This window comes from Cetorhinus maximus, chromosome 19 (assembly GCF_964194155.1).
Source record: "Cetorhinus maximus chromosome 19, sCetMax3.hap1.1, whole genome shotgun sequence".
In the NCBI taxonomy this organism is placed as follows: domain Eukaryota; kingdom Metazoa; phylum Chordata; class Chondrichthyes; order Lamniformes; family Cetorhinidae; genus Cetorhinus; species Cetorhinus maximus.
The window spans coordinates 10,548,440-10,568,648 of record NC_135897.1 but is presented as its reverse complement, the minus strand read 5'-3'; the positions used below and the strand labels follow the sequence as shown (position 1 = coordinate 10,568,648).

Below are 20,209 nucleotides of genomic sequence, written 5' to 3'. Positions count from 1 at the left end.
AAAAAAATCCCAGAGGGAAACTTTAAACAACTGTCATAACCAATAATTTTAAGTGTTATGTTTGAGATGCGACTTTAAACTCAGGAATCAGACCACTAGTTCTCGAGGCTTTACATTAAACTAAATGAAACATCTATTAATTTACACAGGTTAAGCTATATATACACATGGCTACAAATTACTATTATCATAACTTTTAACAAATTCCTGAACTAACCCCCATTAAGGTAACAGCAACATAGACTTAACCAAACACCAGGCAAAGCATTTTCACCTTACGAATTCAGGATGAGGATCTTTTCACTGTGGAGCCAGTTGGAGGCTTGCAGTTGCCTTTTGATCGTACACTGCCTCTGCCTGCACACCCGAAAACTACTGAAGTTATACCTACCAGCCCCATTGAATGTTAATTCTCATCTTATCAACAACCTCTTTGATTCACCTTTTAACAATGAAACCCCATTCATTGTACCAATTTTATTAGTAATATAAACATATTTCTTGGCAGCTGCTGGAAAGGCGTCAAGTTTTCACCCCAATTCTTGAATGCTCTATTCAAAAAATGCAAACACATGCTATCTCCCATATCAAAACTAATACCCCTCAAAGCACCCAGACTAGCTGGCTTTAATCCAATTAAGACAGGCTCACAGACTCAACCTCTATTTTAAAAAGAAAAATGTTTTCCAAAATATTATATACATTGTTTCATGACAGAGGTGCATTCCTAGAAGCACCAATTTCTAGCGTTGACGCAAGTTGAAGAGTAATCTTCATGTGGGGGGCACTAAGCAATGATTAACTCCATATAGCAAGAGTGTTCAGTCCATTTGAATCTCCAAGCTGTGTAAATGCAGCGTGATCAGCATCCCTGTGATTTCCTGGCTTACACCATAGAACAAGCTTTTGTAGTAAACTTGTTTTAATGAATTGGAAATGGGTAGCCACCCCTTGATTGAAGAGGAATCACAGTAGTTGTGTGATGCATACCAATGGTGTTATGGAATGTGACTTTTTAAAATTCGTTCAGTGTGATCATTGTTGACATGGTCGACATTCATTGCCCATCCTTAGGAATAGGGATAGTGAAAGGTAGTTATCTATTGGTATTGAGCAGACATTTCACTGTGTTTGGGTTTTTAAAAGTCTTTTTAAAGAAATTTGAATGTTGCACACAGTACACCTTACTACAGACCATTCTAAAATCAGCTGTGTATTTTGATGACTCTCAGTGACTTGAGATTCCATTGTTGTCCTGTTTAAAAAGGATATCCAGGCCATTTGGCCTAACCAGTCCAAGCCAGTGTATATGCTCCACTCGAACTTCCTCCAAACTTCATCTAAATCTGCTATCCTAATCCTCTATTCTATTTCCTTGTCCCTCACAAGCTTCCCCTTGAATGCATCGATAATGTTCACTTGAACCACTCCTTTCCACATTCTTTGGGTAAAGAAGTTTCTTGATTCTCTATTGGATTTTTTGGTGGCTATCTAATACCGATGGCCTCTTGCCCATGAAAGGAAGCATTCTTTCTAACCACTCTATCAAAACCTTTCATAATTTTAAAGATCTCCATTGGGTCACCCCTTGATCTTTTTTCAGAAGAGCCACAGCCTGTCAATCCTTTGCCGATATCTATACCCATGCATTTCTGGTGCTATGATTGGCCATTTACTATATGCACCCATCAGCTGTGAATATATGCCAAGTATAGGTCGCACATAGATTTATGTGGCTGGTGTTGCCTGTGATGGCAGAGGAGGGTGGTATCCTTCTACCTAGACTTTTGAGGGGGATTGGGAAGACGGATTTGAATGCTGGCTGTTGTACATCATTCTCTTTTCTCGACCCCCCCCCCCCCCCCCCCCCCCCCCCCCCCCCCACCCCACCCCGGAACCTGACCAAGATATTCAGCAGAAATAAAAACGAAAAATTCTGGAAAGTCTCAAATCTAGCAGCATCTGTGGAGAGAAAAAGAGTTAAAGCTTCGAGTCTGTATGGCTCTGCACCCAAAGTATTTTGCTTTCATCAAGATATTCAATCATGTGTCTTGATCTGAGGCAGATTAGAGCCATAATGTCATGGAAGCAATGATGCCTCCAAGGTCAAACCACCCTGGCTTGGACATATGTTGCTGATGTTTCGTTGTTACAAAGTCTTGGAAATCCCCATGTAAAACATCAAGGGACTACCAACCTCAAGATTGATAGCATTTCAAGAATCTGGCCCATCACCAACACCATCATTTTGAGGCAACTAAGGTTAGATTTTTAAAAATTCATTTACGGGATGTGGGCACCGCTGGCTGGGCCAGCATTTATTGTCCATCCCTAACTACTCTTGAGAAGGTGGTGGTGAGCTGCCGCCTTGAACTGCTGCAGTCTCTGTGGTGTAGGTACACCCACAGTGTTGTTAAGGAGAGAGTTCCAGGATTTTGACCCAGTGACAGTAAAGGAATGGCAATATATTTCCAAGTCAGGATGGTGAGTGACTTGGAGGGGAACTTCCAGATGGTGGTGTTCCCACCTATCTGCTGCCCTTGTCCTTCTAGATGGTAGTGGTCATGGGTTTGGAAGGTGCTGCCGAAGGAGCCTTGGTGAGAATTTGCAGTGCATCTTGTAGATGGTACACACTGCTGCTACTGTTTGGTGGAGGGAGTGAATGTTTGTGGATGTGGTGCCAATCAAGCAGGCTGCTTTGTCCTGGAAGGTGTCAAGCTTCTTGGGTATTGTTGGAGCTGCAGTCATCCAGGCAAATGGAGTGTATTCCATCACATTCCTAACTTGTGCCTTGGTGGACAGGTTTTGGGAGTTGGGAGATGAGCTACTTGCTGCAGGATTCCAAGCCTCAGACCTGCTCTTGTAGCCAGAGTATTTATATGGCTAGTTCATTTCAGTTTCTGGCCAATGGTAACGCCCAGGATGTTGATGGTGGGGGATTCAGCTATGATAATGCCATTGAATGTCATGGGCGATGGTTAGTTTCTCTCTTGTTGGTGATGGTCATTGCCTGGCACTTGTGTGGCGTGAATGTTTCTTGCCACTTGTCAGCCCAAGCCTGGATGTTGTCCAGGTCTTGCTGAATTTGGGCATGGACTGCTCCAGTATCTGAGGAGTCGCGAATGGTGCTGAATAATGTGCAATCATCAGTGAACCTCCTTGCTTCTGACCTTATGAGGGGAGGAAGGTCATTGATGAAGTAGCTGAAGATGGTTGGGCCTACCCTGAGGAACTCCTACAGCAATGTCCTGGAACTGAGATGATTGACCTCTAACAACCATAACTGTCTTCCTTTGTGCTTGGTATGTTTTCTCCCTATTCAAAATCTATCCCATTTAGCATTGGTAGTGCCACACAGCACGATGGAGGACATCCTCAATGTGAGGGCGAGATTTCATCTCCACAAGGACTATGCGGTGGGGTGGTCACTCCTGTCATGGACGGATGCATCTGCGGCAGGCAGGTTGGTGAGGATGAGGTCAGCGGAGAGTTTTCCCCCTGATTCCCATTGACTCCAGTTTTGCTAAGGCTTCCTGATATATGGTCAAATGCTACGTTGATGTCAAGGGCAATCACTCTCACCTCACCTCTGGAGTTCAGCTCTTTTATCTATGTTTGAACCAAGGTTATAATGAGGTCAGGAGCTGAGTGACCCTGGCGGAACCCAAACTGAGCGTCAGTAAGCAGGTTTTTGCTAAGCAAATGCAGCTTGATAGCACCATTGATGACCCCTTCCATCGCTTTACTGATGATGGAGAGTGGACTGATGGGGTGGTAACTGGCTGGGTTGGATTTGTCCTTTTTGTGTACAGGACATACCTGAGCAATTTTCCACATTGCTGGGTAGATGCCTGTGTTGTAACAGAACTGGAACAGCTTAGCTAGGGGCACAGCAAGTTCTGGAGCACAAGTCTTCAGTACTATTGCTGGAATATTGTCAGGGCCCATAGCCTTTGCACTATCCAGCGCCTTCAGCCATTTCTTGATATTACATGGAGTGAATCGAATTGAAGACTGGCATCTGTGATGCTGGGGACCTCTGGAGGAGGCAGAGATGGATCATCTATTTGGCATTTCTGGCTGAAGATTGTTGCAAATGCCTCAGCCTTATCTTTTGCACTGATGTGCTGGACTTCTCCATCATTGAGGATGGCGATACTTGTGGAACCTCCTCCTCCAATGAGTTGTTTAATTGCCTACCACCATTCATGACTGAATGTGGCAGGACTGCAGAGCTCAGATCTGCTCCGTTGGTTGTGGGATCGCTTCGCTCTGTCTATCATTTGCTGCTTATGCTGTTTGGCACACAAATAGTTCTGTGTTGTAGCTTCTTCAGGTTGACATCTCATTTTTAGGTATGTCTGGTGCTGCTCCTGGCATGCCCTCCTGCATTCTTCACTGAACCAGGATTAATCCCATGGCTTGATGGTAATGGTAGAGTGGGGGATATGCTGGGCCATGAGGTTACAGGTTGTGGTTGAGTACAATTCTGTTGCTGATGGCCCACAGCGTCTCATGGATGCCCAGTCTTGAACTGTGAGACCTGTTCAAAATCTATCCCATTTAGCAAGGTGGTAGTGCCACACAACGTGATACAGGGTATCCTCCATGTGAAGGCGGGACTTCGACTCCACAAGGACTGTGCGGTCACTCCTACCGATACTGTCATGGACAGACACATCTGCGGCAGGCAGGTTGGTGAGGATGAGGTTGAGTGTTTTTCCCTCTTGTTGGTTCCCTCACCACCTGCTGCAGACCCAGTCCAGCAGCTATGTCATTTAGGACTCAGCCAGCTCATTCAGCTCGTGCTACCGAGCCACTCTTGGTGATGGACATTGAAGTCCCCCACCCAGAGTACAATCTGCGCCCTTGCCACCCTCAGTGCTTCCTCCAAATGGTGTTCAACATGGAGGAGTACTGATTCATCAGCTGATTAGTCAGGAGATTACCTTGGCCATGTTTGACCTGATGCCATGGGACTTCATGGGGGCCGGAGTCAATGTTAAGGATTCCAAGGGCAACTCCCTCCTGACTGTATACCACTGTGCCACCACCTCTGCTGGGTCTGAGCTGCTGTTGAGACAAGACATATCCAGGGATGGTGACAGTGGTATCTGGGATGTGATCTGTCAGGTATGATTTTGTTAGTATGACTTTCAGGCTGTTGATTGACTAGTCTGTGAGACAGCTCTCCCAATTTTGGCACCAACCCCCAGATGTTAGTAAGGAGAACTTTGCAGGGTCGACAGGGCTGAGTTTGCCATTGTTGTTTCCGGTGCCTAGGTCGATGCTGGGTGGTCTGTCTGGTTTCTTTCCTTATTGTTGATTTTGTAGCAGTACGATACAACTGAGTTGCTTGCTAGGCCATTTCAGAGGGCATTTAAGAGTCGACCACATTACTGCGGATCTGGAGTCACATGTAGGCCAGACCAGGTGAGGACGGCCGAGTGAACCAGATGGGTTTTTACGACAATCGACAATGGTTTCATGGTCATTATTAAACTTTTAATTCCAGATTTTTATTGAATTCAAATTCCAACATCTGCCATGGTGGGATTCAATCCCAGGTCCCCAGAGCATTACCCTGGGTCTCGATTACCAGTCCAGTCACAATATGCCACTGCCCCCCCTTGTCACAGTCTTCAAAAAGCTTTCAGTAAGGTGTCACACAGGCGGTTGTTAGACAAGATTAAGGCTCACAGGATTGGGGTAATATATTAGCTTGGATTGGAGATGGGTTGGCAGATGGAAAACAATGGGAATAAATGGGTCATTTTTGGGTTGGTGGGTTGGTATGTTGCAACTGTAAAGGGGAGAACAAAGATTGGTCATTGGGCTTTGTCAATGACTCTGATGAATGCATCCAAGTTTGCTGCTGATACAAAGGTAGGTCGGAAAGTAAGCTGTGAGGAGGATGTAAAAAGGCTAGAAAAAAGGTTAAGTGAGTGCACACGAAAGTGGTAGATGTAATATAATGTGAAGAAATGTGAAATTAGCCACTTTAGTAGGAAAATGGAAAAGCAGAATATATTTTACAAGATGAGACAGAAATAAATGTTGGTATTCAGACTCATTTGGGTGTCCTCGTCTACTAATCAGACTGTTCAAGATACAGTAAGCAGTTAGGCAAATTACATATAAGCCTTTGTTGCAAGGGGCTCAGTGAATAAGAGTAAGGCTGCCCTGCAAGTATATAGGGCTTTGGTGCAACCACACTGGATTATTGTGTACAGTTTGGTCTTTACACCTAAGGGAGGAGATGCTAAGCTTTAGAGGTGGTTGGGGGGAGCCATGGTGGGTTGGGGGCAGGTTGGGTTGGGGGGGGCAGGGGGGACGGTGGGGGGACAGAAGTTAACTGGATTGATTCCTGGGATGAGGGGATTGCCCCCTGAGAAGAGATTGAGTAGAATGGCCTATATTCCCTGGAGTTTAGAAGAATGCGAGGTGATCTCATGGAAATATTTGAGAGGGCTTGACAAAGGTAGATGCTGAGGCTGTGTCCTTGGCTGGAGAATGTTGAACTTGGGGTCAGTCTCCGAAGAAGGGGTCAGCAATTTAGGACTAAGATGAGAAATTTCTTGAGAGGGTTGTAAATATTTGAAATTCTCAACCTGAGAGAGCTGTTGATGCTATATTGTTGAGTATATTGAAGTCTGAAACCAATAAATTTTTGGGCATGAAGGGAACCGAGAGATATGGGGATAAGGTGGGAAAGTGGAGGTTTCGAAGTTCAGCCATGATCTTGAATAATGGCGTAGCCTCGTGTGGCCTACTCTTGCTCCTATTTCTTATGTTATACAGCGTCAGAGTTTCAGCTGTCCTAGATACTTATCTGGCTGTGATCTTATTTCCTTTCTATCTCTTAACTTTCTGGTGAGTTAAAGAAGCCAACTGATTCTTTGAGATTTTGCAATTGAAGGATGTGGTATGAATTCTGTGTATGCAGTTTGAGTAGAATGTACAACTGTCACCAGATGATGTAGTGCGAATACTTATAAAACAGGTGCAAGCAGGCTTGACAAAGGTTAGGTTTGAGTTTCAGGTTCAGTGGGGATTCATGCAAAAATAACCTGTGTTTAGTACGTGGTAAACTGTTTGCCTTTCCACTCCTTCCTATCCAGTGGAAACACTCGTGCAGTTCTGAGGGAGTACTGCTCTGTCAGAGGTGCAAACTTTCAGTTGAGAACTTAAAATGAGGCCACATCTGCCTGTTTGGTTGTAGAAGACCCTATGGCATTACTTCAAAGAACGGGGAATTTCTACCTGCTGTCCTGGCCAATATTTAGCCCTCAACCAACATCTCGAAGCATATTATCTGGTTATTATCTCATGACTGTTTGTTTGTTTGTGGGAGCTTGCAGTGTGCAAATTAACATTATAACATGTCTATACTTTAAAGGTATTTCATTGGCTTTAAATATCCTGGTTTTGTAAAAGGCACTATAGAAATGCAGGTCCTTTTGATAAATTCCTGTGCCTGCACTTATAGTGGAAACTGTCTGTATAACTGCACCATTCATCAACTGACTGTAGGCATGATCAATTTCCTCATACATGTTTCGACATCAACTGTAGTTTGTTTACTTTGGAAACAATTGCTCTAGATTGGTATAGCTTATTCATTCTCTGCCTGACCCTGCTATTGTTAGCTTATAGGGCCAGTGACAGCTGTTGTAACCACTCTTATTCCATGAATTTGAGCCTGGTGACAAAGAGCAGTGAAAGACTTGGGCAAGGTTGGGGAGGCAGAGGGGTAATGGTGTAGGTTGAGAGTTGTTTTGGATCCAGTAGCCATGGCCAAATCCAATTTTCCTATAGGGAATTCCACAGGGTCAAGTGGCATGTTGATCATTGGTATTCCGTACTTATGGATTTGCGGAGAATGTGTGCATATTCTTGGCATAACATGGATTAAATGGCACTGCTTTGGCCATGCTGAATGCAGCTTGCAGCCCAGCCACCCTTCACCAGAGAGGTAGAGTGCACATTCTGATGAAGAGTAAAGGTAGAACTACCTTATAACAGTGATGTGAATGGTATCCTGAAACTGAAGCAAAGTAGAGTTAGATTCCCTGCAGGAGAGTGTGTGTGTGTCTCATTCCGTTTTAGTGTCAGCTTGGGACTTTACACTGTACAAGTCTAGTATCTGTGCAAAGACGAACACCTTCACTAAATGTGTAGTGCAATGCACCCTAATCCATCTTCATCTAATTGGCTCGAAGCATGAAATGGGTTACCTCAGCAGTAACGATATTATGTAATGAGCAGAACTTGTCTTTGTGTACCACCAGAGAGTGTGACGGTGAGTACAAGGACTGAGTTTTCTTCAGGGATACCCACTGTTCTTTGGTTGAAAGCAACCCTCGCTATTTATTTACCTCGGGTGTTATTGGATAGAAATTCCAAACCAGAGAGCAGAATGTTTGTCCAGCACTTGCTGGTTTTGTATCATGGAGATGAATGGGTAACATCATGGAACATCTGCCTTAGTTAATGGTTTGGTATTCTCTCCACAGGGTCTGATTAAACCATCTGCCAATAGTGAGTTTGGTGTTCAGGCTGCCTGTAATCCTCCAATAGGTGCTGTTAGCAGCAAAGGGAGTGTCGTCTTTGACATTAATTCATTGAAGGTTAAACAGAACAACTATCAGTACCTTAAACCCCAGCCTAGGTGTTTGTGATCAATTTTCCTTGCAGTAAGAAAATTGTGCTAATATACCCCAAGTGTGACAAAAATGAAGTAATTTGGCTGTCTTTAAAATTGGCTTATTTATTATTGGCCACAATGCTAATACAGCTTTGTGGACTGTTTCAGCAAGATACAGGAATATATTATAGTTGGCTGTTTTAAAAGCATTAAAAATGCATCTGTATCTAAAGGGAGTTTGTTATTGAAAAGAGGGGTTAAATTTTCTGCTTTGCAGAGTTGTTCGTCTCAATCAGTTAAGTAGTCTCTTTGCTGTCTGGACTTTACAGTGCTAGTCAATTATCAGTTCAGAAACCAATAGGCAAATTTAATAATTGGAATGTATATTAATTAATGTGACAAATATGAGATTGTCACATCATGCGATGTATTCCAGCAAGTCAGAATACTACAACATGTGCTTTGTTTGATCTGGGTCCTCATTACTTTTGCCTAGATATTGGATAGTTGAAGACATGCTCTGATTTATATAATCTGCTTGAAGGAGTGGTCATCAACATTGGATCCAAATAACATATCTACCAGAAGAAACCAGCTTCTCAACAAGGCTGAAGTGCTAGGCCTTGGTAAATGTTCTCAAAATGTTTCTCTAACTTTGTGCCTAGCACAGATTGGTCTAGAAATGGAGCCATTACTTTGAAAGCTGCCGCAGGCTGCCCCTTTGGGGTGTTGCGTTGACCTCTTCTGGACAGGTGCAATGTTTGAGACTCTGTCCGCAGCCAGTACCAGTTAACCAGGCATATAAAATGGATAAGCCAAGGAAGCAACTGTTTTCTGCCCGGTGCTCAGTTGCACAGTGCCATTTGGGTCAGTTGTTAATCCAGGATTGGAAGAGACGTTCAACTTTCTTATGGTTGATCTTGTTTTGGCTCAGATGTGTTACTATGCTCTAGATACAGAATTTGGATTTCGGGTGATTTTCCTTTTAAATCTGAATGGAAACCCCCTTGTCTGTAGCGGTGTGAGCTGTGCCAGTGTTCTCTGGAACAGAGTGGTGGTGGTGGCATTGCACCCAATGTTGGAAGCAGTCTTGATCGTCTTCCCTTTTTTTTTAGATGTTGCGTTTGCCTACACAATAATAGTCGCTACACGCGGAAAATAATTTATTGTCGAGCGCTTTGAAGTGTATGTGCATCTCTTTTCTCCTTTTAAGAAGCTCCTTAAAACCTGCCTTTTTGACTAAGCTTTTGGACACTTGCCTTAATATCTCCTTATGTGGTTCGTCTGCAGATTTTGTTTGATACTGTTCCTGTGAAGTGCTTTTAGATATTTTACAACATGAAAGGCGCCATATAAATGCATGCTGTGAGAAGGTGCCACACAAACTGAAGCACTTGTCTTGCCTTCTACTGATCTGTAGATCCTGACTGAGGATACCATATGGTGCAGTTAGATCCCCTCTTTTGTGCTTCTGGTATACTGATGACTGGGTCTTGTCAAGTTGGTACACTGATATGGTTCAGTGTCATCTTGACCTCCCCACCCTCTGGCCCCATTAACAAATGGAGTAGGTAGACTTGGCTCATGTTGCAGGATGTCTTTTTTTTAACTGAATCTGGGTAGTTGCCAGTGGGTTAGCTACATTGATACGGTGTGGTGCTATTTGATATGAGCAGGATGGCTAAAGAGTCAAATTGATATCCAGGATTTTTGCTCAAAGAATTGGAGAAGTTGGGACTGTTTCTCTTGGAGAAGAGGAGGTTGAAAGGGAACTTAACAGAGGTATTCAAAATCATGATTGGTCTGGACAGAGTAGATCAGTATCTTCCCATTGGTGGAAGTATCGAGAACAAGAGGACACAGATTTAAGCTAACTGGCAAAAGAATCAATGGCAACATGAAAATCTTTTTCACGCAGTGAATGGTTAGGATCTGGAATGCACTGCCCGAGAGAGTGGTGGAAGCAGGGTCAATCAAGGCTTTTAATGGTTTTAAATGGTCTGTACTGTAACAATTCTCTGATTCTGTAATTGTGATCTGTGACTGTAATTGGGGTCTTTGACTTACACCAACTGAATGTGAAATTCAGTCTTTAATAATATGGGATTCATTGGTGGTCAAATTTTGATTACATCTAATGTTTCCAGGGCCGTAGGTTGATGGCCTTGGAGCTCAGACTTCACAGTTCAGTGAATCTTTTAGTAGGTGGGTGCTGGCTAGAGGTAGCAGCTTCCCCCCCAAGTATTTTCCAATTGGCCAATCATACAGTTAAACTTAGCAATTCTCCCTCCAAGTAAGGGTTTTTTGGCTGCAGGCCAAATGGTGACTATGTGCCAGTTGGTGTTTTCTCCACACACACTGGAGTATAATCCATGTTTGTCAAAAGTTGACATGTCACTGGTGAGATGATCACTCTGAGCTCCATATGTTCTGAGGTGTTATGCAACAGAACTTTTGCGTGTGTTGGGGGAAAGACTGTGGTTGTGAAGACTGGATGCAGTATCGGGCCTGAGATGTGTGGAGCGCAAGATTGGGTAATGGAATTCAGTACTATACCCAACAATTCCCGCATTGCATGCTGATTGAAGGCTCTCCTAAGCTATGAAAGAAGGTTAACTCCCTGAGCCATTTCCTATTCTGTAATGCTCCTGCACATCCTGGGCACTTGTTGGAACTGCAGTTATATCATCTGGTGTGTGGATACATGTGATTGTGAAGCAGGGACATGATAGTATGATCTCCTTTTGAATCCTGATAGTCACTGTTTGTGCAAAAGTTGGCCAAGGCTGTTGAATGATGTGTGGTGTTCCTGTCTTCCCCAAAACTGAGGGAGGCTGGGGACAATTCATTAATACAGGCTGAAGTGTTTAAGTCATTTCTTGCCATCAGCTCAAGCTGGACAACTTGCTTAATTTTTTTTGTCCCAGGTGTATGTTTTTTTGGTGCTCACAATTATGCATTGCAGTGTGAATTGGTTAATGAAGCTGGTAGGGGACCATTATTGCCTTATTCCTATTGCCAAAATTGGCCCACATTTTTAGAAGCATTTCTGTTAAAGGTATCTGCATCCAATCTGGCACACCACATGAGTATGAGAAGCCCCACAGTTCAAACCATAGATCCCAACCTGGGATTATGAATTTGACAGCCATGTGTGGTACTTATTGAGAGAGAAAGACATTGTTACCTGGTATCATCTGCAATAATGAGGTCAGCGTCGTGCTCTCTCAATGCTGTCTTAGGACAGGCCGCCTTTACAGGGCATTCGGCTTTCAAACTTGCAGCCACTTATAAGGCTGTGTGCCTAGAGCCATGCTGACCTAGGGAGCTCGGCTAATGTTTGTTTCTACTAAGTGGATGTTCATTTCTCTGCACAGGGCAAGGGGGCATGACCTCAAAATAGAGCCAGGCTGCTCAGGGGTGAAGTGCTTCTTCTCTCACAGGGTAGTGAAAACTTGGAACATGATTGATTGGATTTTGTTGGCAACAGCAATGAGGCATTTGGAACCAAGCTAGGTTAATGGTGTTAAGGTGCAGATAGGCCAGGATCTAACTGAATGATGAAACAACAGGCTTCAGGAGCTGAATGGCCTACTCCCATTCCTATGTTCAAGGTTCAAATTTAGAGAGAAGGCAAGCTGTGTCTTTGTTTTGTGCAGTGTGTGGGGAAAGGTCACTAAATGTTTATCTGGTGTAAATAAAACCACTCATTGATTCAAAGCCTAAATATGAGTTAGGGTGTTTATTCAGTTCACCATGGGCTTCTTGGGGCAGCACCTGATATATTACAGAATAAGGGGCCTCTATAATTCATGGGTGTTGCCTGTTTTTTTTTAGATGTTGTACACGGATAAGTGCACTCTATAGGAAATATCGGGTCCACTTACTACAGAGGTCTACTCTGTATTGCAGGGAATGTAGGGTCTGCTTGCAGTTGATGCTGAATCTGAAGATATCTCTGGTGCAAACTCAAAAATGTGACCAGTCCAAAGAGAACATCTGATCCCAAAGTTGAGTTAAAGGGTCATAAGCGTTCCAGCAGGAACAGCAGAGAGGGTTTAAATCTTGCTTACTTTTTAGTTCAGTAATCTCTCTGAAAACTGTATTTGTTCAGCTGCCGTGTGACCTTGTTTGTAGAGCAAGACTGCGATGAATGTTTAAGATTCCCAAATGATGCAGATTATTGCAGAGACTTCCGCACTAGTTTGTGTTATAACAGTACCTTGAAGCTTGTCAGACAGACGAAGTATGAAGTGCAGGGCTGGGACAGGTTTCTCACTGTTTTATGAATCTGAAGGAGCTTGTATATAGCTGACTGTTTTTTTAATTCATTCATGGGCATTGCTGGCTTGGCCACCATTTGTTGTCCATCCCTAATTGCCCTTGAGAAGGTGGTAGTGAGCTGCTGCCTTAAACTGCTGCAGTCCATGTGGTGTAGTGCTGTTTGGGAGGGAGTTCCAGGATTTTGACCCAGTGACAGTGAAAGAATGCTGATATATTTCCAAGTCAGGATGGTGAGTGGATTGGAGGGGAATTGCCAAGTGGTGGTGTTCCCATGTGTCTGCTGCCCTTGTCCTTCTAGATGGCAGTGGTCATGGTTTTGGAAGGTGCTGCCTAAGGCACCTTGGTGAGTTGCTGCAGGGCATTTTGTAGATGATACACACTGCTGCCACTCTTTGGTGGAGGGAGTGAATGTTTGTGGATGGGGTGCCAACTAAGCGGGCTGTTTTGTCCTGGATAGTATGAAGCTTCTTGAGTGTTGTGGGAGCTGCACTCATCCAGGCAAGTGGGGAGTATTCCATCACACTCCTGACTTGTGCCTTGTAGATGGTGGACAGGCTTTGTGGAGTCAGGAGGTGAGTTACTCGCTGCAGCATTCCTAGCCTCTGATCTGCTCTTGTAGCCACAGTATTTATATGGCTGGTCCCGTTCAATTTCTGGTCAGTAGTAACCCCCAGGATGTTGATTGTGGGGGATTCAGCAATGTCATTGAACATCAATGGGTGATGGTTGGATTCTCTCTTGTTGGTGATGGTCATTGCCTGGCACTTGTGTGGCTCAAATGTTACTTGTCACTTGTCAGATCCAGCCTGGATATTGTCCAGGCCTTGCTGCATTTGGACATGGACTGCTTCAGTATCTGAGGAGTTATGAATGGTGCTGAATATTGCGCAATCATCAGCGTGAACATCCCCAGCTCTGACTTTATGATGGGAGGAAGGTGGAGGGAGAGAGATTCAGAAGAAGCATTAACAAAATGGGGCCAACCGCCACGCTTAATAAGTCAATTAGAATGGATTGAGCTGCACTTAGATTCACTCCGGGTGTTTGATATCAGGGAATAATGTTGAAGCCTGCTAGAGAGAATTGGCAGCAGCCCCTTGCTAAGTTCAGAAGACTAGGGATGGGATGTCAGCCTGGAATTTGTATAGGAGGATGACACTCAGACAGCTGATGGTGCTCCTCTTTGTCGCTTACTGCCCCATCTACTTTTCCAGCCTTCTGACATCTTTTCTGTGTGACCCAATGCCTCTGTGGTATTTCGTATCAGAAATGGATGACTTGGACAAAAAAAATGGAGCAACTGTGTTGACAAGTTACAAAATGAAAAGGACTTCCTCCAGCACAGTTCTAAAATTAATTTGTTTTTGAATATGTATGTTTAAGAATGTTACCTCCCCTAAGCTGTCTGACTTGCTACACCTCACTGTTGGCCTGCAATGACGAGTTGTTGTTGCCAGTGTGTGAATTAGTTCCTGCTGATGATGCAGTATTGCCTAACTGCCACCAGAGAGCAACAGAGCAGCTTTCTTTTATTCTTCCGTGGAATGTGGGCGTCACTGGCTAGGCCAGCACTTATTGCCCATCCCTAATTTCCTTTGAGAAGGTGGTGGTGAGCTATAATTAGGAATGAACAATAATTGCTGGCAATGCCTACATCCCATGAAAGAATATTAAAAACTTGGCTTGCTGAACCACCTAATATTGTGATCTTTGCTTTTTATTTAAAGCTCTACAGCAGGGATGTTTGGACCTGTTGTAACTGTCCAGGGCCAGTAATACTGTCTTATTTTCACAAGTCCCTTGCTCTTCTACTTTGGAGTTGCCTATCAGTGCTAACTATTGTCTCCTTTTCCTAGGATTGCATAACCTGAAAGTATGTCCAATAACGGAGAATTGGAGGACAAACCACCTGCACCCCCAGTACGTGTGAGTAGCACTAGCTTCCCTATGGGCAGTAAGGATGCCCTGTTGACCAACCACAATGCCAAGCCACTGCCATCTGTACCTGAAGAGAAGCAGAAGCGGACAAAACTCAAGTCTATTTTCTCAAACACTGGAGAAAAAGGTACAGCAAGGAATCCAGCAATGGGGCAACAAGGGGGTGGGGGTTATGCTGGGGGCTGATGTGGTGGGCGTGTAGTCATTGTGAGCAAGGATACAGTGTGGAATGTGCAAAATGGATGTAGGATATAACAATATGTCATATGGCACGGGAGTTGAGGAATGAAATGTGTATGCAATGAATGGTAATGTGTTTGGGCATGCAGCAGATACATGGAGGAGGCAGTTGTACTGTGTGTGATAAGGGGCAGAGGTGGTGGACAGAGCGGGTGGCCGTTTATTGCATGCAGTTACCATGGCTTTAGGGGCCTAGAACTGTATGGTGCAACAGGCAACTCTGTCTTCAAAACCCTTGCATCACGATGCACTTTATCCAAGTCTTAATCCCCAGTTTTCAACATAAGCCAATAGCTGTCGGAATTTCTCTGGAAAAGGGCAGTGCTGAGATTTGTTTTCTTCTCCTATGGCCTGAATAACGATTGTGGTGTTGGCTTGACCTGTGAGTGGCTAAAGCCTTTCTGTTTGGTGATTGTGCATTTGAAAATGGCATTGCTGGATTAAATGTAACAAATGGTGCGCCCCTGTGCGATAATGTCCGGTAAGGGACTCACAAACAGTGTTAGCGAATACCGACAGTGTTGGTATTCAGTGCCCTGGCTTTTATTGTGATCTTGCTTTAGTGAGGGGGTGGGGAAGAAGGGAAGATGAACTTTCAGTAGCAGACAGCTCAGGCAGTGTCTCCATCTACACCACCCAAACAGCCAATTATTGGTTTTTTCCATGATTCTGGAATCTTATCCCATGATTTTAGGACAATGAACTGTGTGTGCTGTTCCTCTGCTTTATTCTTCTCAAGCTTTAATGAAACCTCTGCAGTGATATGCTAGTAGCCCCTTATGGCTTGAGATTGAGTGTGATCCGAGTGTAAATATTTGAGTCACAGCCTAATAACTAGTAGTGAGACCTCCAGGGGAGACTGAGGAATTGATAAAGCCCATCACAAGCTCTATGTTGCCGACAATTTTATGATTCAGTATGACCTGTATGTGATGTTTGCCATGCACCCTGTTTTTTAAATTTTATTTTTGTGGTGCGCACATTTTGTCCTGCAAAGAAAGCATTGAGAATCAACCATGTAATGTGATACTGAAGTCAGCTGTAGACCAGACTGGGGTGGGATGTTGCATCAACTACCCTGAATGATGATGAGCTGGGTGAGTGTTACAGCAATTACAATGGCTTTTCAACAATTTTTCCCCCTGGTGCCAGCTCACAAATGACTCTGCTTCACAACTCGCTATGCGGGACATGGTGTCTGAACTCTCACCTCTTTGCCCCTAGTTCAAGATCATAACCACTACACCACCACCATGTCTGTTCTGCTGTGTTGTGTACTGGGATGACCTCCATATGGAATGTGAGTGACTGAGTTGTGTTCCATCGGTTGGATCAGAGGGAATTTGTCCATCCACCTATCATCATTCAGAATTCTTTTTCTTTTGAATTGGTTCCGCCTGTGTGTTAATTTGGTTGATTGACAAGTGCTCAAGGCTTGTGTTGTTTGTTTAGGGAATAAGAAGAGAGAAAAGGAACGGCCAGAAATATCTCCTCCGTCTGACTTTGAGCACACGATTCATGTTGGGTTCGATGCTGTGACAGGGGAGTTCACGGTAAGTACATAATGAGACTTACAATGAATTATTTCATTGTGATAATTTTGACTTGACTGTCAAACAACTTGGAATTGGCCCTATTCCAATGATTGTGCTGGCAGCCGCCTCCTATTGCATCAATCTGTGTGAAGGCCACATTAGTCCTCTGCTTATAGCCTTGGGAAGCTTGTGGTAACAGCCACCAAGTGCTTTTGTCCTGCCAAGCTGGTTCCCAGCTTGCTGCAGCATGGCTCACAGATTGCCATTGAGCATTCTCAGATGTTCCTCATACCTTTTGACAAATTATAACCCTTGGTTCTGGATATGATTGCACTAAAGAAGGTACCGAGGAGATTTACGAAGATGTTGCCAGAAATGGGGAATTTTAGCTATGAGGAAAGAGTGGATAGGTTGGAGTTGTTTTCTTTGGAATGGAGGAAGCTGAGGGAAGATTTAATTGAGTATAAAATTGAGGGGCCTAGATACATCCTTCCTATCCACTCTCTCTATTAGCAGAAAGATTAATGACCAGTGGGCATGGATTTGAAGTATTTGGTAGAAGGATTAGAGGAAAATTGAGAAATCTGTTCACCCAATGGGATCTGGAATTCACTGCTTGATTTGGGGGAGGGGGGGTTCGAGGGAGAAACTCTAATCACATTTAAAACGAATGGCCAACTCCCATACCATAATTTTTCTATATTTCCATTCTCCACCAGAGCAAATAGTAAATGGATTTCCTTTGATAAATAAAGCTCTTTTAGCCACCTTGGTTAGATTACCCCTCAACAATCCAAGCACAGTGGAATACAACTCAAGCTTAAGGAACCTGTCCTCATAACCTCGTATCATTCTGGTTATTTTAAACTGCACCCCACCTGAGGCCAATATGTCCTTCTGAAGTGCAGTGTTTAGTACAGAAGGCAGTGCTCCAGATGGGGTCTGAACAAAGTTCTATAAAACTGAAGCATTACTTCCTCCCCTTTGTATTCTAGCCCCTGAGATAAAGACTGACATTCCATTAGCACTTTTGAGTGATATACTTATGTCAGTGTAACCATTCAAATTTATCTCCTGAAAGAGGCAAATAGAAATTTTCAGTCAAGATTCACATCCTCTTTGACCCTATTTTGCAGTGGGTAGGTGTCGAATGATCGTAAGATCATGAGATTTAGGAGCATGAGTAGGCTATTCAGCCAGTTGAGCCTGCTCTGCCATTCAATAAGACCATGGCTGATCCAATTGTGGCCTTAACTCCACTTTCCTGCCTGTCCCCCATAACCCTTGACTCCCCTTGCAGATCAAAAAACTGTAACTCAGCCTTAAATATATTCAATGACCCAGCCTCCACTGCTCTGAGCAAGAGAATTCCAAAGACTAACAATCCCCTGAGAAGAAATTCCTTCTTGTCCCTATCTTAAAAAGGAGACGCCTTATTTTTAAACTATGGCCCCAGGTCTAGATTCCCTCATGAGGTAAACATCCTCTCATCATCTACCCCGTTGAGCCCCTTCAGAATCTTATGTTTCAATAAGATCACCTCTCATTCTTCTAAATTCTGATGAGTATAGGCCCAACCTGCTCAATGTTTCCTCAAAAGATAACCACCTCATCCCAGGAATCAGCCAATGATCCTTTGCAAGTACACCCTTAAGTAAGGAGACCAAAACTGTACATCGTAATGTAGGTGTGGTTTCACCAATACCCTATACAGTTGTGGCAAGACTTCCCTACTTTTATACTCCATCCGCCTTGCAATAAAGGCCATCATTCTGTTTGCCTTCCTAATTATTTGCTGTACCTTCATGCTAACTTTGTGATTCATGTACAAGGACACCCAGATCCCTCTGTACCGCAGCATTCTGCAGTCTCTCTCCATTTAAATAAATTATGTTTTTCTATTCTTCCTGCCAAAGCAAACAACCTCACATTTTCCCACATGGTACACTATTTGCCAAATTTTTGTTCACTCATTTAACCTATCTATATCATTTTTCAGGCTCTTTGTATCCTCCTTGTAACTTACTTTCATACCTCTCTTTGTATCATCAAATCTGGCTGCAATACAGTTGGCTCCTTTTTCCAAATCATTAATAAATATCATAAATGGCTGAGGCCCCAGCACTAATGCCTACGGCACTCCACTAGTTACAGCTTGCCAACCTGAAAATGGCTCACTTATCCTATTAACCAACCCTCTATCCATTCCTACATATCACCCCCAACAGCATGAGCGCTTATCTTGAGCAGTAGTCTTTTTATCTGGCACCTTATCATATGCCTTTTGGAAATCCAAATGCACTACATTTACAAGTTCCCCTTTGTCCACCCTGCTTGATACATCCTCAAAGAACCCCAGTAAATTTGACAAACACCACTTCTGTTTCCCAAAACTATATTGAGACACTTTTAGCAAATGTGTGAGTGGAGACCAAGCATGAGCTCTTCATGGTGGGGGATTTGGTGAGAGAGTTCTTGGCATGTTATTCTTATGCACAAATTTCTTTATAGCCAACTGAAGCATTCCATTGGCAGAAGCTCAGGAGCTGGTTGAACGCTAGCTCCCTGGCTGTAAAAAGTATCTGGCCACAGAATGGAGGAGCAAATGTGTGAACAGCACCCCCAGCACATATTGGGCAGCGTGACCTTTTTGTGTATTCACTGAACAGAGTTGGGTTCATTCCTGGGCATAGTGCAATCTTTCCGTATTCCAGTCCCCACAGATAGAGCTTTATTTGAAGTTGGTGTGGTGGTGTTTTACAGGGGATGCCCGAACAGTGGGCTCGACTATTACAGACATCCAACATCACTAAACTGGAACAGAAGAAAAACCCTCAGGCAGTGCTTGATGTGCTCAAATTCTATGATTCCAAAGATAAGGTGAAACAGAAGTATCTGAGCTTCACAGGTAAGGCAACAGAGCAGAGACCAAAAGGGTTGCCTCCCCGAGGTCTTGATTGTTCAGACCAAAATAATCCATGTGGACAACATTGGGCCTTCGGTTTAAACTTGTTCCTTTTCTTTCTTTCAAACAGAACAACCAGATGGGTTTCCTGCAGTCACACCTGCGGTGAGCAATCTTGTATTTGTAGTACATTGTTCTTGCATTATGTCGCACCTAGCTACCTCCGCCTGCATATTTTCAGCAGGCTCCTGCACATTATGGACTACTTGTTGGTCCAGTATGTGAAAGATCATTGACTCAAAAGATCAGGTATTATGGTTCATTTAAGAGAGAAGTGCTGTATATGTTGTAGAAACAGAATACAGGGCCTTGCATTGATTAAATGAGGGAACACTGCATGGAATTTCGATTGTAAATATTGGTTGCCTGGTTAGGATTTGGAGAGACAGGCTTGCCCAGCATCTGCATCTCCCTCTCAAGCTTATAGAGTGAATCCAGAGGAAAAGAGGGAGCCCCCACGTCTGGAGTCTACTCGATTGTAAGAGTTGCCAGATGATGCTTGCTTAAAGGGATCATGAGCTGCCTAGAGGACTCCATTCCAGTGCCTTTGACTCTCCCAAGCCGGACCCTCGAGGCAATGGGTACTGTTTGACCCATAGC

At 43.8% G+C, this 20,209-nt stretch overlaps 1 protein-coding gene across 6 annotated transcripts in view; it reads left to right on the top strand.

The window, feature by feature from the left end:
- Positions 1-20,209, top strand: part of LOC144693634 (serine/threonine-protein kinase PAK 2-like) — a 76,823-nt gene that overhangs the window by 36,502 nt on the left and 20,112 nt on the right. For all 6 annotated transcript variants that reach the window (XM_078563469.1, XM_078563472.1, XM_078563470.1 and 3 more), the window contains 4 exons: positions 14,788-14,996; positions 16,562-16,662; positions 19,408-19,552; positions 19,680-19,714. In XM_078563469.1, the coding sequence (XP_078419595.1) occupies positions 14,807-14,996; positions 16,562-16,662; positions 19,408-19,552; positions 19,680-19,714 (471 nt within the window). In that variant the 5' untranslated portion in view covers positions 14,788-14,806. The remainder of the gene's footprint in view (positions 1-14,787; positions 14,997-16,561; positions 16,663-19,407; positions 19,553-19,679; positions 19,715-20,209) is intronic.